General features: G+C 40.9%; 1 protein-coding gene across 3 annotated transcripts in view; it reads right to left on the reverse strand.

Moving 5' to 3' along the window:
- RYR3 (ryanodine receptor 3) overlaps positions 1-17,613 on the reverse strand; it is a 506,364-nt gene that overhangs the window by 203,324 nt on the left and 285,427 nt on the right. For all 3 annotated transcript variants that reach the window (XM_071214091.1, XM_058293854.2, XM_071214090.1), the window contains exons 20-24: positions 9,915-10,131; positions 5,139-5,243; positions 3,798-3,901; positions 2,126-2,209; positions 389-548 (exon numbers count right to left, since the gene is read on the reverse strand). In XM_071214091.1, the coding sequence (XP_071070192.1) occupies positions 389-548; positions 2,126-2,209; positions 3,798-3,901; positions 5,139-5,243; positions 9,915-10,131 (670 nt within the window). The remainder of the gene's footprint in view (positions 1-388; positions 549-2,125; positions 2,210-3,797; positions 3,902-5,138; positions 5,244-9,914; positions 10,132-17,613) is intronic.

Consider the following 17,613-nt stretch of genomic DNA (forward strand, 5'->3'; position numbering starts at 1 on the left):
GCCAACCCGTGATGCTGATTTGTGTAAGCTTTACATTAGCTTTTGGTACAAAAGCACAACTCCACCATGTAAGAAAGATGACAGAGGATAAAACATAGGTAGTGAGAACAATATGAAGGTTAATACATGTGATGAACAAATCAGACTAATAAAGGTAAAGGTAAGTCTACCCTCTCTGTAAAATTGGAATTGTGCCTAGAGTCAATGCCAATGAGACCATTACAAATTCTGTTTAGTCCCATGATTCTATGAAGGTACTGAGGTGTGAGAGACAGAGTAAAAGGGCAACCTCCATCTTCCACTCTAATACCCACCTTAACAAAATGGCATTTTGATGGATGATCACATTTCCTAACTTTTCCAGCATGCCTGATGCAGCATTTCTCACCTGCTGAATGCCATAGGTCCATCCTTGTTTTATTCTGTCCTTTGCCCAAACATTATGTGCATTCTCTGCAAGCTTATCCACTAAAATTTCTTGAGGTGGTAATAGCTTCACATCAGATAAATCCAAAGGGGCTGGCTTATAGCCATTAGACATCATGTAGCTATAAGTAAATGGAAAAATACATATTTTGAACTGATCTGTACGACTCCCCAGTGATAGATTTTAGACCAATAGCACATTGTAAGAATGTTGTATAAATGAGGCTATAGTCATAGGTTCCAACTTTGAACAGAATGGATAATTCAGCTCTATTTCAAGTCCACACATAAAGTCCCTAATCTACCATCTTTCTTGTTAACGTGTGACCCAGATTTCAAGGGAGACTGTTGGAGAGTATGGGTGGACAGTATAAATCCATGCTTATCTTCAAGAAAACGATTTATGTGCCAGACAAACAAGTATATTTAGAGGGCTGCAACTTTACCAGGAGCTTCTTCAGCCCACCAAAGAAGTTATAACCAATTGGCAAGGACAGGACTTTGAGCTGGTGAGCCTGGAGCTGGATGGTTTTTTATAAATCAGTGTAGAAGAATCACTCAGTTTTAGAAAGCTAAAGCTTTATTTTTGGAATTAAAAAATCCCATCATGACATCAGAGCGCTTGTGAGCTTGCACGACCTTAGTGACTAGCTGCCCAGGCCAGGCATCACAGCCTCAAATGCCTTTAATTTGATAGATAATTTGGAGAGGTGTGAGTTTAGGGACAAGTATCATGTGAGTGGAGAAGACTGGGGCATGCTGTGGAATGATTCTCAGGAGAGCAGCAGATACTCAGCCTCTGCTGACGAGAGCCACAGGCAGTGTGCTTCCAGAGGTGCCCATGGTCACTGAGTCTTGGACTCAGAGCAAGACCAAAGTGATGATTCTTAGACCATGGCTCATTTCCCCAGGACCTCTGAGTGGCAAGAGATGTAGGATCTATGGTAGGACTTAAAACCTCCGATCCTGGGCAGAATCTACTGGGAATCTTGGACCCTAGGGCCAAGCGACTTCGGCCAGCAGTCTGCCACTCCAGCTGCTGCCTCTCAGATGTGCTTCCATCGGCACCCAAGATTGCATTTGAGAGTGGAACTTGGCAGCCTGGGAGTTACAGGAAAGAAGGGAAAGATAAAGCCGGCATTGCTGTGGGCTCCTAAGTAATTACTACACCGGTGTGTGAATGAATGTGCAGTGAAGGATGGAGCACAAGAGAGAGAGCGCTGAGCAAGGTGGTACCAGAGAGGGGTCTGAGTGAACCTGAAGGTGTGGGGGCATGTGACTCTATGTATATGGGAAGGAGAGTAGGACACATGTAGCTTTAGGGGGCCAAATTACATCTTGGCAGGTACATCTATTTCCACAAAGGATGTATTAGGTTGGCCTGATGCCCAAGCAGTGAAATCTTATCTGTGGCATTTTCAGGACCAAAGACAGTGCACCCATTTGAGGGCTCTGCACCTTCAGCCTCAGGATCACCTGAATAGTAACATGAGGCCCAGGCAGCAGGAAGAGAAAACTCCAAAATACTTCTATTACACACAGTGTAAGTAACCGGAGCCCCCCTGAACTGGTCCTAGTGAGTATCGAACTGGGGCCTTTTTTTTTTTTTTCACTCTTGTACATGGGTCTCCCACCCCCTTCCAGTGTGAAAGTTCAGGCTGAAGCATTAAAGCCTTGAATCATTAAAAAGATCACCTACTTTTTGGGCAGTTTGACCTTCTTGAGATCCTCCTCGGCAGCAGGATTAACGTGCGCAATGTGGCACCCCAGGGCCAGAAGGGTTCTGTGGTGGAACAGAGGGATAGGACTGAGGTCAAGAGCAGGAGGACGGCAAGCACCCCAACCCCATCAGAGGAGAGCGAGATGGCAGCCATTCGTCTAGACCAGGGACCGGCACACAGTTTTACTCAGGGACAGGCAGAAAGTATTTTAGGCTTCGCGGGTCGTATGGTTTCTGTCACAACTACTCAACTTTGCCATCATAGAGTGAAAGCAGCCAGAGACAATTCATAACCAATGAGCTTGGCTGTGTTCCAGTAAAACTTCACAACAGGTAGCCGGCCAGGTTGGTCTGTAGGACACCATTAGCCGATCCCTTGTTTAGACGACAGCACGCATAAGAACACACATGAGGGCATTTATTAGTAGCCCTTCTGGGAAAGATTTTCCAACTTATACATTCTCATGAGGATTGCATCCTGCTTCTCTGATTCCATGGAATAGATAGGATCCTAAAATCAAACCTGTGTGCCTTAAGTTGCACTTGACATTATGAGGTACCAAAGCTGTACCCTTGAGAGACATTTGGTATAACTGAATCATCACCTCTATGAGCCTATGAGAGAAGCCACTATTACTGAGCATTATTATACCAACAAAACCCAGTATTAAAATATTCTGCGCTGACAAGTAGGGAATAGAAAAATACAAAGCAGAGAGCTTATTGTCTGGAACAGGCAACAATCACAAAAGGAATTCAACCTGGAGAAAGAATTTGGGCCAGAAAAGTTAGGGTCTGAATTAGGCTGTTAATTATAGGTGGGATCATAGAGAAACTGAAAGTTGCTTTTTTTTTTTTTAGATTTATTTTATTTATTCCTCTCCCTTTCCCCCTCGTTGTCTGCTCTTGTGTCCATTCACTGTGTGTTCTTCTGTGTCTGCTTGCATTATCCTGCGGCACTGGGAAACTCTGTCTCTTTTTTGTTGCATCATCTTGCTGTGTCAGCTCTCCATGTGTGTGGTGCTACTCCTGGGCAGGTGGTGCTTTTTTCACACAGGGTGGCTCTCCTTTGCGGGGTGCACTCCTTGCACACGGGGGATCCCTAAGCGGGGACGCCCCCGTGTGGCACAGCACTCCTTGCCTGTGGCAGCAACACTGAGTGTGGGCCAGCTCACCACACAGGTCAGGAGGCCCTGGGGATCGAACCCTGGACCCTTCATATGGTGGATGGACGCTCTATCAGTTGAGCCACGTCTGCTTCCCTGAAAGTTGTTTTAAAATCGAATTTTAGTGACTCAAACCATAGTTTGAATTGGTTTTAGATATGAAATGCCTTCTTTTCTTGATTTAACTTGAATGTAAGAGGCACATGGCCTGTTGATTCTGTTTCTCTTCTTTTTCTTCTGCCTCCTACCTTTTCCCTGCCCTGGCAAATAGTGGATGGTCTCTACAAAATAAACACAATAAATAATAATGGTGGATTGGTTATTCACTGTGAAAATCCTTTGTGGGATGAATAATCACCATCCCTTCTAATTTATCAGAATGTGTCAGATTTTCAAGGTGAGAGACATACCTTTGCAGTTTAGTTAAAATGGACTAAATCATCCCCTCACTGTTTAGTCCAAATTCAACTCAATTAAACACTCACTTTAAGGTTTCAGTTGACATTTGCAGGTTATAATTCTTCTCAGTTTCAGGGAGCTTTGAAAATTCCACAAGACAGGGGTGTTGTCTTTTATTGTCATCCCGTATCTAGGTGACAGCATAAGAAATAATATAATTTAAGTTTAGACAGCTGGCACCGTCTTGAAAAACAAAAAAGAGCACATATTGAAACACAGCCCAGGCAATCCATACCAGCAAGACAAAGACAGCTATTTGCTGAAAGGCAAATAGACAGTCTCCTGTCTAGTAAATGAAAAATACAGTCCCTAAGTTACCAATGGCTTGTGCTCTGTGGTTTGTTTTTAGTTCAGTGCCTGCATTCGGAACATACTTTCCCAAACAATTTTACACGTGGTAGCCAATGCCCTTGCTCTTCCAAAACTGATGTAATGCTACTAAAGAATAGCTACACTTAAAGGACTACTGAATTTGGATCAGCATAGTCTAATAGAAATATGTGAACCACATTTGTAATTTTAAATTTTCTAGTGGCCACATTAAAAAAGCACACACAACAGCAGAAATTACTTTCAAAAATGAATTTTATTTAACCCCAACTATCCAAAATATTTTAACATATAATCAATATAACATTTATGAGCTATTTTACATTGTTTTTTCATACTAAGTCTTTGAAATTCAGTGTGCATTTTACTCTTAAAGCATATCTAAGTTCAAATGAGTCAAATTTCAAGTGCTCAGTGGCCACGTGTGGCTAGTGGCTGTCATAGTGGACAGAACAGATCTAGACCTTAACTCATTCATTCAATAGGTATTTGTTCAGTGTCTTCTATGTGGTAGGCACTGAGTTAGACATTAGGAGTTCACTGGTGAGCCTGGAGAGACAAAGTTCCCACTGTAATGAAGTGTACAGTCTAAGTGGGTGGGGTGGGATGATGTAGCCATAACATAATTATAGAAATATTAAATTGCAGTTGTGGTCCTATGGAGGTACTCTGTGGATGGGATTAGGACCTACAATCTGTTGACTTTAAATAAAGGAGATTACCCTTGGCAATGGACTTCATCCGATCAGTTGGAGGACTTAGGGTAAACATTAAGGGTTCCAGGAATCAGAAGAATTTCTGCCTCAAGTCTTCAACATTAATATTTCATTGGAATTTCTATCCTGCCAGCTTCCACTAAGGATTTCAGACTCAAGACTGCAACAACAAACCATTGCCAGAATTTGTCTGTTGGCCTGCCCTATAGAAATCAGGCTTGCCAGCTCTCACAACTGCATTATCCAATTCTTTACAATAAATAATATATATGTCCTGTTGGTTCTATTTCTCTGGAGAGTCCTGACTAATAATACATATACCTTGCCGAAAGTCCAACCAAGCTCTATTTTATTCATTCCCCAAAGCTCGTGTATATTTTCAGCCAGTCTGTCTCGGATCTTCTCTAGGTGAGGTGGCAAAACAACCTAAAAGGAAAAGAAAGAAGGGAAAAGTTAGAACTACATGTCACAATTGTGTTGAAAAGCTACCATAAAATCTATACCGGTCAAGGCCTCCAGTCGCATCACTGGCATGTCACCTGGGAGTGGCTGTACCTGTTCTGACCTCACCCTATTTGGTCCAGGTGCTTCTAGTCTCCTCTTACTCCAAACTCCTTTCCCACCTTGGCTTCCCCTCTGCTCCTTTCTGCCTCTCCGATGGTCCCTTCTGGTTCTGTTGCATGTTCTTCACATGTGAATGCTTCCTGGCCCTCATCTCTTCACTCCACGCTCTCTTCTTGGGGGGCCTCACCCACCAAGCCTGTGTACCTCTAGCCATGGTCTCCCCTGAACTTCAGACCCACAGTTCCAACTGCCTGTGGGATGTTCCCACCAAAATAAACTCTATGTCCAAAGCTGAATTTATCTTTCCTTCAAAACCTTTTTTTCTTCCTGTTTTGATTTTCTCTTTTTGCTGAATGGCCCCATCATTGCTTCAAGCCTGGAAGTCATCTTTGTGTTTTCACTTTCTCTCAGCAACAATCCCCCCCACTCCCAAGCCACAATCTAATCAGTCATGAAGTTTGTCATGTTTATTTCTTAAGCACCTCCAAAGTGTCCCCTCATTGATATCATTTAATCTCATCTTTTTTTTTTTAACCTGGATCATTGTGTACAACCGGTCTCCCTAACTCCCTACCAATCCATCCTTGACACAATGGACAAAATAATGAGTCTATAGCAAAAAAAAAATCACATCTAAACACTCTTCTGCTGAATGACCTCCCAGTGTTCCCTAACACCTCTAAGATACAGACTAGGTGTATTAACCAGGTATAGAGTGCCCTTCTTCAGTGTTCTCATCATGGTTCCTCCATAGACACCTTCTCCAAACTTCTTAAAACTCTCCAAAAGGATGTTTTGCAGCTTTGTGCCCCTGCTTATGTTCTCTTTACCCTTACTAACACCCCCTCCTTTATACACTTTATACAACAGACACAAACATACAACTCCATGCCACCTGGAAAGCAGCTTCATATGTATCCTTGTGAATTTAGTTCAAACACTACGTTTGGGAAACCTTCCAAGATTACCTCAAGGGAGCATCAAGAGCTTCATACTTTTAATTCTGGCACATTTTCCTATCTCTCCATGGAGGTCACAAACACAAAAGTTCCTCTCTTCTTTCTTCCTGTATTTATTATTTTCACACTTTTTAGTTACTTGAGCACTTCTAAGAAATGGGAGGGTTCATATAGAAATCCAGTTTCTTTAGACTCCTTGGAAGATCACCAGCCTGGACCCACACTTTTGCCTGGCAGCTATCCACTAAGCTGAGGGGCAGCTACCGCGTTAGAAGGGCCGAGCACTTGGCCATTTCATTTCTGCATCACCTGTCTGACTCCTGCGATTCTTAACCTATAGTAATGACTATTAACTTTCCCACTAATAAAATTCATTACCTGATTACACTTCTGGGTATACATACAAAAGAACTGATAATAGAGACTTGAATATACACCATTGTTACATCAATGTTCCTAGCAGCCTTATTTATAATAGCCTAAAGGCAGAAGCACCCCAGTGTTTATCAACTGATTAATGGTAAATGAAATGTGGTATATCCACACAATGGAATATTATTCAGTGATATAAAGGAACGAAGTTATGATACACACTATAGCATGCATGAAACTTGAAGATATAAAATTGAATGACATGAGCCAGACACAAAAGAACAGATATTGTATGCTTTCTCTTCATATGAAATAACTAGAATACGCACATTCTTAGAGACAGAAAGTAGACTAAATGTTACTGGGGGCTGGGGGTGGGGAGGAGATGGGAAGTTACTGCCACAACATGGATGAACTTCAAAAATATCACATTATAGGTCAGTCAGCTGCAAAAGGACAAATATTGCATCTACTTAAATGAAATATCCAGAATATGAACATTCACAGGGACAGAAAGCAGATTAGAGGTTATCAGGGCCTGGGAGCAGAGGAGGGAAGGGATGGGGAGTTATTAGTTAATGATACAGAGTTTCTATTTGGGATGATAAAAAAATTTTTGCTAACAGATGGTGGTGATAGTAGCACAACTTTTTTTTTTTTTAGGAGGTACCTGGATTGAACCCAGGACCTCTTACATGTGAAGTACTTAATCACTGAGCTACACCTGCTCCCTAGCACATTTTGAAAGCAATTAATACTAATTGAATTGTTCACTTAAAATGGTTAAAATGGGAAATTTTGTCTTTTATATATGTTACCACAGTAAATATTTTAAAAAATCATTCCCTGATTTTTGGCACATAAAAAAAATATTTTTGGAGAAAAAGTGTATCTCAAGTCATGTTAGGAGATCATAGAGAAAATTAGCAATAAAATATTTAAAGTATGTTATAATCACTACCTTTCAATTAAAAAAACTTAAGCCCATTTAATCTGATTATTAAAAAGCCAGTGTTAAGCACCAGCATGATGTTTTGATAAGGGACAAAATGGGGAAAATTATTAGCAAACAAGTTACACCTGTATTTGAACTTCAGGTCTCCTTAGTTGATTACAGCCTTGCGGCGAATTCGCATGTCCCAGTAACCACAAACAGTGAAAGGGGAAAATGCTGGTGCTAAGGAAAGAGACATCCACAGATAGCTCCAATTCATCATTTCAATGGCCTCAATTTGTGATTACCTGGAAGAGACTAAGTATGGCTTGATAAGTGGCCCCTGTGTGTCTGGGTTGGCCTTGGAGTCCAGAGGGAAGGCTGCTAGGAGCCGGGCTCCTTCTCCCAGCGCTCAGCAGGTTAAGCCTTCAGCACTCAGCTGCTGCTTAATGGCAGGGCCCTGGCTGGGCTAGGCATTAAGTGCATGCCAGGCCTCCGCTGTGCCTTAACAATACTTAATCTGCAAACTGGTTAGTGTGTCTCAGAGCAGATGGAGAGGTGACTTTGTGTATCTTAGATTAAACTTTTCCTTTCACAATAATTTCACAGAATGATACTGACTGAAAATTTACAAGATCTCATTCAAGACAATAAATTGCACCTTTCCAACAGGAAATTCCTCACTGTTTATTTCCCCAATAACATTTCTCCAATTACAGAGTCCAGATGAATTCAGCCTTTGATTCAGACAGTTTTCTGGCTTGTGGCTTTATCTCTGCTCTTTCACTTCCGGATCTTCAATTCTGAATGTTTAGAAAACCCTTTTCATCCTTTATCTATCCCTCCTTTCTTTCCTCATCAAAATTCCCCTCATTCTTTTTGAACTCTTTTTGAGGCCAGCTTCTCCAAGAAGACCTTCCAGAGTAAACACACACGTTTCTGATTATTAGTAAGGTGAGGCAGCAGAGAGAAACAGAAATCACCCTTGAGGAGGCAGGAGGACAGCTTGTCCTCTCCCTCCTCGGGTATAGCAGCCCTGTGTTCAGAGAGAAGCTGCTTTGGTTTTGGTTTTGTGGCCCTCAGGCTTCTTGTCTGGAACATATAGGAACCAGATGACCCAATTCCTAGGATCACTTCCATTTCACAAACTCCACCCTGGTTTCCTAGTAACATTCTCAACTCATACTATGTACAAGGTGCTAAACTAGACCCTGCAAAGAGGGCAAAGAAATGCCACCGTTTCTACTTGATGGGAATTCATCATCAACTACAGGGGGTATGAAGAAACTCATCCTCTTTCTTCCTCTCTCTCTTACCCTCTCTCCCCCTCTCCCTCCCTCCCTTTCCCATTCTGGCTCTTCTCCCCCCCACCCCCCAACACACACATACAGCTGAATGGGAGAAGGTCAAACGATATCATGGGCAAATATGTTGGAGACATTCTACAGACTGAAAGAGCTATATCCCTACACACTATTATCCCAAGTGCCTCAGTCACCTCGAATAGTGATTTGAATAGAACTGGTGCATAGGAAATGCTGAAAGTTGTTGTATTCCCTTTGTCACATCATATGAATGAGTTTTCCTCAGAATATAGGCCACAGAAAGGGAAAGAATGTGCATTTACCAGCACTTCCAAGGCCCTCTATGAAAGACGGTTTCTCCTTCCAGTTTTATCTCCAACATATCTAAATGTTTCTCCTCCTCCAGGCATCAAGCCATGGGAGAATATTCATTGTCACCTGCCTAGCTGTATGCTTCTACCTCTAGGTCCCATTCATCCCTTCCTGCTGTCACTCCTGGGCTCCCTTCCCCATTTAAGCTTATAGGTCCTATCTGAATTCCAGCCTTTCTACACAGATGTCCAGGTATATTCAAGCCTAAAGGATAGCACTAGCATTTATTTGTGCATAATATTCATTTTGTAGTCATCACATTTGGCCTTTTAAAAAATGATATATTTGCTTATCTCCTCAACTTAGTAGTGGATTTCCAGAGAATAACAACTGAAATAATTCTGCCTAGGCTTCTCAGAGCCTAGCACAGTGCCTTGAACATGGCAGGTCCTCAACACATTCATTGGTTAAGTAATCAATAAAGAACACTGTCTCTGAGGATGGTGGAAACATGAGGAATAGTAGTTGTTGACATTACATGACAAACCTATAGTACATAGGAATTGTTCAAAGGCAGCACAGAAATTAGGAAGAGTTAACACCCTATCGTTTCATCTACATGGGTGGCCTCTGGTTGGTGATTTGAACATACCTGACTGGTGTCTATGGGGAGTGGGATGAAAGAGGCTTGGGAGATAAACTGAGTAGTACCCAACAGATCTCTAACGCCTTCTGCATCGCGTTTATACTCTTTGACAGGCTCCAATTTCATCTTCTCTTTTGGAAGTAAGGCTTCATAGCAAGGGGCATAGCCCGAGGGAGGAAGGAACTTAAATTCTCCATGACGTCCACCCATCAGGAAACGTACTCTGTCATTTGGAGAGATCAGGCATAGAGAGGTTAAAAAATATATCAGCCCAAATAAGTGAAATTTAAAGATTGTCCCTTCCCCCCAATAGTTTTGTTAGGAATTGATTGAATTTAGATTCAGCACAGCAAACATCTTAAAGTATGCAATAAAGCAGTGGAGAGACAACCAGGTGTCAATGCATGTTCCTCAGCTGACCCCAATATTTGTCAGCTAAAAGACCTTAAAAATTAATTTATACATAAATATCAGATTTTTAAAATCAAGGTTATTCTTACTCTAGCAGGTAAATTAATACTACAGATATCATTACTACAGTATTGAAAAGGTAAAAGGGTAACAGTGATAATGATGATGAGGTTATTCTTTGTAAAGATTATATTATTGAAATTATAGCACGAGCTCTTCAAGTCTTACATGAGAAAGATTACGCACAGGTCAATTAAAAGAAATCATGATATAACTATATGGGGAATATAGAAAATTCTTATCTTAAGATGCAGGCAAAGATTAAGGGAAGCAATAGAATTAAACATAAATGGTATACATGTCACGGTGACAATATTTAACAGAAACGATACAGAGCGGAGGCTGCAGTTCCCCCGGGAGGCCATTTGAAGGCGACCCTGAGGAGCCACCTGCAGGGCAGGTGGCCACAGCCACAGAGTGCCAGATGGGTACTAGGGTTTGCTTACTAAGAGGCCAAAACCTTTCTCAGGGGCAGCATCCCCTGTTGGCATCCAGGCCTGACTCCCTGGCCCAGCAATGCTTGCCAGGACCTCCTAAAAAGAGGGAAAAATACTTGGGGGTTCACAGTAATGGTAGATATTATCTGCCACCATGCAGAAGTCTTCCAATATTTTAATTCATCATTTGGCTGTATATGTGCATCCCTGAAGCTCCCTCTGCTTCAAAGATTGCTGCCAGAGAGAGTGAAAGTGGAATATTTCCAAACAATACTTCAGATGATCATAAGTTTTAAAATTAGATATATAGCTTTAACAAATCAATGGCAACTACATTAAGTTGATGAGGAAAAATGAGCGCAATTTCAAGTAATTAAAACATGGCAGGATATGTAGCCTGTTCAACAATCATTTCAACCAGAAAAAATCAATACATTCACAAAATATCTACATACATTCATTCATTTGCTCCCTCCCTCCCTCCGTTTAACAAATATTTACTAAGCCCCTGCAGCTTTCATTGTTCTCTGGACTGGGGATTCAGCAATGGACAAGGTACACAGCATTCCTGGTCTCACAGGGGGGGACATTCTACTAAATAGGCATATGAATGAAACAGAGTATTATCAGTTGTGAGACATCTGAGGAAGGAATAAAGGAGATGTGAAATAACTTGGTAAAGTGGGTGGCTCTTAGAGATGGTGTCAAGGAAGGTTTCTGAGGAGGAGACATGTGAGTTAAAACCTGAGGGGTAGGACGAGCCAGTGAACTTAAAATCTGGAGAAAGAGCATTCTGGGCAGAGGAATACCAAGTGCAAGGGCCCTGAGGTGAAGAAGAGCTTGGGCAGATCAGGTAACAGGAAAGAGGGTAGCTTGGGTGAGAACACAGGAGCCAGAAGGGTAGGAGATGAAGTGAGAAAGAGAAGGGTCAAATTAGGAAGAGCCTGTGAGTCATGGACAAGGGACTGGGATTTTATTCCAGGTGGGAGCTTCTGGTGGGCTTTAAAGGGAAGACAAGATTCCTCTATCTTCTCTATGTGGATGGATCTGAGGATCAATTAGCAGGCTCTTGGGGTAGTTGCAGTGAGAGGTGATGGTGGGTTTAAAAAAGGTGATGACCACAGAGGTGGAAAGAAGCAACCAAATCCCAGTTTTTTGTTTGGATAGTGTTGTTAGGAACTGCTGATAGACTGGGTCAATGTGGGGAATGAGGTCCTTGGAGGAAGGGTTATGAATTAGCAAGCTCTCACAGCAGGACATCTTTCAAAAGGCCTTGCTCCACTCCTTTAACTGGTGGGGCAGCCCTGCAAGACAGTCTCATTGTTGACTACATAATTGTGATTGTGGAAATATACTAATTATGAAACTGGAAATAAAAATCTCTCCAAGTGAGAGACATTAGGGCTTTTTCCCCTCCAATCGGAACAAATACTTTTTCCAAACACCATTTTATATGTTTTAAAGTTGTAGAAATCATATGAAACCTCCCACTTTCCCATTTTAAACTACTAAACAATGACATAGAATTAGAAGCACAATTGTCCCTTGTGAATGTTCCCACATTAAGTGTTATGTAATAGGGCATGATCTATGTGTATTAAGAATATGAACAATGAGATTAAAACAAAATTAAGTCATTAGCCTGCAATGCTACTAATTTAGTGAAACTTCAGGAACTAATGACTAACCCTTGAAATTATTTGTTGAGAAGTTTCCAATTCAATTGCAACATAGCAGATTGTGTTACTGACATGTTGAAACTACGGAATAAAATTAGATCTTTTCAAGGAAAGAATTAGAGTGGGAAGCGTTTTATCTCTCTTCATTGAGCACCTTCCTGTGAGCAGCTGAATGTCCAGGAGCTTGGGGAGAGAGTGCATTCTGTGTTACTCACTAGTGTACGGATTCCAAGGACAAGTAAATGATCTCTTACGAGCACTTCTTGATGTACTTACTTATTTGAGTGCTCTCTTGCCAGTTCTGTTTAATTTTTAAACTTTCTTAAGTTTTAAAATCTGTGGTTGTCTTTTAGAAAGCTAAATCAAGAAAGGTGGAGTTATGTGCAGCTTTCTATTTTTATGTTCAGCTATTAAAAGGACAGTGATAATTTGGCTGTATATCCTAAACTTTTCTCATCTACTGGCCACAAAAACTGTAAAATGAAAAATTAACAAAGCCAGAAATCAGTGTTTATTGCTTCCTGAGGTATTCGTCTTCAAACACTCTTACACTGTGCTTCAGTGGATAGAAGAAAAGATCCTGGATTATTTCCAAAGCCCCTGCTCCTCAGCAGGTGGGACTGGCTGAGAGCTGATGCCACACACCTCCACCATCGGAGGCTCCTTCCCTCACTTTCCATGAAGAAACTGCCCAAAGAATCTTGGAAAAGGAACCAACAAACCACCATCAATATTGGTGGTTACCCGCATCACTTTCACTGGGCAATCCAGATGGATGAGGTCAAAGGAAATAAGTAGGGATAAAACATATGTTTTAATCAATAGAAGGAAATAAAATACCCCAAACCTACTTTAATTACATCAGGATATTAAAATGGGATCCCCTGTCTCAGTCTGTGCAGACATCCCAAGGACAGATAATTCATAGGATGCCAACTATTTCAACATCCTATAGTGAGATGGTGGCTCACCCACGCAGAATATACCAAAAAATTGTGAGACCAGTTCTAATAGCCTTAGCCTACCACACACTTCCAGACTGATAAGGAAAGGTAAAAATGATTTTGGAGAGACCTGCCAGGAAGAAAGGAAGGGAGGCGTGATTCTTTACCATCTGAAGTCAAATTATATGGGCTTCAAGGAACTACTCAGAAGCTTGACCAGTGTCCCCTGCAGTTCAGTGAGGGACAGGTTTTGTCTGATGACAAAGTAGAGAGAGATAAAGTTACATGGAAATAAGCTGCACTTCCACTGAGTAGGGCCAAGGACTGAGCTCCCTGGAGGAACAGAAAAAGGATCCAGGGAATAAGCCAGCTGTCACAGCAACAAGGGGCAGTTTTCACACAATTGTACAAACCGCACAAGGATGTGCTTGCCCCCACATCTCTCTCCCTCCTGGCCCAAGTCTAGAGGGGTCCAAAACAGAAGCTGGCTAACGCAGGAGGAGAGGCCAACCTCATACAGCAGACCAGAGCTGGGGGAGGGCTCAAACTTTAAATTAGAAACCAATGTGGAATTTTAATGTTCAAATAGATGGAATTTTACATCACTGACATGATTGTTGTTATTCCTAAAGAGTGCATTAAAAGCTACGGGATTTGCACAAGGACTTATCCAGGGGTCAGAAGTCCAGAGTATGGATTTGAAGGAATAAAAGGTGGAACTAGAGTTGCACCTACCTAGTCTACTATAAATAACTCCGTTATCTGACATTTAAAGTTTATCTTTTAAATCATTTGCCTCATTCATAAGTGAGAAATTTCCAATTAGAATGTAAATCTCTCTTTTCTGGTGTTTTCTTTCCTGCTCCTTGGGTTCCACTCAATCTTCCAGCAACAGAAAAATGTTGAATTTAAGAATTGGGTTCACTAAAATTAGTTCTTCTGTCTCCTGATATTTCCCTACATTAATGGATTTTAAAAATCAATTTCATTAATCTATTCAATCTCTTTCACTAAAGCACTTGTATTATCTTCTGGGGTTCTTCCTATAACTCAAACATTTCATCGTTCTCAAAGAAAGTTTTTTTTCTTCCTACAGTGTTTACAGAAAGTGACTGTGTGCTTAGATTCTTCCACCTCTGAGATGAGCAAAAGCTTCAGTCATAGCCACCGGGGAGTAAGTGAGGTTTGGGGATGTATAGGGGGATTTTTTATTTACTGGACTAATTTTGAGAGCACAGAGCAAATTATATTGAAAACTTCCCACTAGCATTTTCAATTTCATCTTTTGAGACTGCACATTTTTGCTTGCTGTATTTGCAGAAAAGATGAGAATATTTATTGCAAGTTCCCATATTTTAAAGACTGACCCAAGAAAAAAAAACACAGTGAAGATCAAAACAAAGCTTTACTGTGCTCAAAAAGGGTTACTAGTTTTCCTTTCATTGGGCTACAATATTATTATTCATAGCTTACTAGCAAAAACACGTGGAATCACTTTTGCACTACTCACTAGAGGTCTCATCACTTTTATCTGGTTGAATTCCTCTCAGGGAGCTAGGATAGTGTTCCAAAGAAGAAAAGGAAACAGGCAGTGGTTAAGAGGAAAATGAATTGGCAAGCCTTTTGCTGACCTGAACTCAACTCAGATGTCATGATTCATAATTGCATCTTTAGTCCATACCACTAAGACCAGAGAACAATCTGAGTTATGTACATTCCCACATTCATATTTCTTTCTGGCCAGGGTTTGATGAAAGCCCAGGGCAATCCAACCAGCGCTCATCATGTTCTCCACAGAAGTATATTTATCTCAGCAATAATTTCCACAGCATTGACCACAGCAAGCTGGAAATAGCTAAGTTGGTTACCTGAATTTTGGCTGAGTCTGGGGATACCAGCAGAACATAAACAGCAACCACAAATACCAACTGTCTTTGGATATTGTTGTTTTTATAAATTAGAAAGGGCTGGTAAAAGAGTTATGTAAGATGAAGAAATAGATCTATGGGGAGTTTAATGATTGCTATAAAACATATTCTTCTACAGTGAGTAGCTCATCAGTCTTCTGCAACATAGAAATTAGCACCCAGGTTTCACTATGTACTGTAATAATGCTTTTGATCATGCTGTGCGTGTGGTTCATGTTATGTTGCCATTTTGGGGGGTAGCCACCCTTTAACACAGGGCCTCCTGGCATCCTTTGGGTGGGCTCCACGGTGCATTTGTCTCATACCAATTCTGTTCTACAATGAAAAGGAATGTTATGCTGAGGGCTTACCGTACTGTGAATACAGTCCTTTAACAAACCACTCTGAGAAGAAAAGGAAAGAGGCACATTGCTAATAGAGAAGAGAGTACATATTGATTTGCATATTTTGTTAGTAATTACTCGTGTTGCCTTTGACTTCACGTGGATAGATCTAATTGAAAAAAAGCTTCGCTCTTCATGAGGCTTTGCTCTTGATGACTGCTGGCCATAACATTTTAATCAAGTATTATTAATAATTTGTAATTTTAAAAATATCTGTGGGGCCACAAATTCAGAACTATGACCAAAGTAAAGACCAGTACAGACAAGGGAATGAGGCTGTTAAAGCAAAATCTAATTTAGAAACCACAGAGAAGTAAAAAAAAAAAAAAGACACAATTCCAAACATCTTCTATGATGGGACAAGAAGAGCCACTGTTTATGATGCACACAGCTATGAGAGGCACTATTAAATCAGGTAAATATTCTGTAGTATTGGGTAAAACCAATGATATCTATTCAATTTCATTAGTAAACATTTATTTCCAAGGAAATAGTTTAACTTGGAATTATTATGAAAGCTTTTCTAGCTTTTTGTGCAACTGAGTAGTTCAAAGAGGAACTACTGAGTTTCAGCACGAAATCATACCTTACATCTGACTAAAAAATAAGCACTATATATTGATCACATGTGCTCATAAGTGAAAACAGCTGGTTGCTCTCCAACACAGGATCAGCAACAACCCCCCCAAGGATACCATGTGATGGACAGGGTGAATTTCAGTAAAATGTATTTGCCACCTAGGCAGGCAACTGTGAGTGCACCTCTCCTCAGATCACGTCACATTCTGAGAACCAAAGAGAGGAATATGTCAGAGCAGATATTTTCCTGAAAGGAGACACCAAACCCCATGGATTTGCTCTTTAGCGTACCACCTGCTGTTCAGCTACTTTAAGCAAGACATTCTTAGATCTAAGCTATTGACAATTTAAGTCCACATACCTGGGCCATTCAGTTTCTTAAATTCTCTCAGCAGTTTGTGCCTGATAAATGGCTTAGACATCTCATTTTTCTTATCATGCAATTTTGCTTTTCCTTCAGCTGTGTTCTCAGAAGACTGCATGATCTATTGACCTAGACACAAGATGCTTAGAAACACCTTTTACATGTGGCTATCTTTCAGACACTTACTTCTTCACCTGCTAGTTGCAGTTCTTTGTAAAGACTCCAAAACATCCTCACAATAAAGATTCACACACTGAAAAATCCTATTTCATTGCTCTGAGTTAATGATTAAAAATCACTATGTGACATCCGAGGGTGTATGTACTATTCTCTTAACACAGAATACATGGAGCAGTCCAATAGAACTTTCTCCAGAAATCAGAATTCTGAGTAGTTTACTCAGATGAGATGTTTGGGAAGTAGGTATAGTTTCTTTGAAAGAACGCAAACCCAGTGAAAACAAAACAAAGAAGGGATGGGCACTGATGCTGCTGACTAAAATCATTAACCACCCAGTTTCCAGGCAGATGCAGTCCTGGGAACTGATTGCTCAGAATGATCCTGTTTCTCTAGAGAAGGTACTGAGTTCAAGTGTAGATGATCCAATTGCTGTTATGTTGTATTTAGATTCCTACTCATTCTCTTTACTTCTGGAGAATGCAGCAGGGAATATGTACAATGGGCTTATGCTGTTTCCCCCTTGACTGCCAGAGGGTCTTTGCTCCAACCAGTTTTCTCTGTGCTTACAGTGCCCAGTGTCCTGTTTTTCATGATACCCCTTGTTTTCTACAGGTCCCTTATGGATATAAGTGAGGAATATGTTAGACTACACTTAAAATGGGATGTTTGGGATGAGATCATCCTTAAAACAGAGAAGCACAGGTAAAGAACTCTTAATCTTAAGAATATAGTCACTGGGA

The sequence above is a fragment of the Dasypus novemcinctus genome, chromosome 3, assembly GCF_030445035.2.
Source record: "Dasypus novemcinctus isolate mDasNov1 chromosome 3, mDasNov1.1.hap2, whole genome shotgun sequence".
NCBI lineage: Eukaryota > Metazoa > Chordata > Mammalia > Cingulata > Dasypodidae > Dasypus > Dasypus novemcinctus.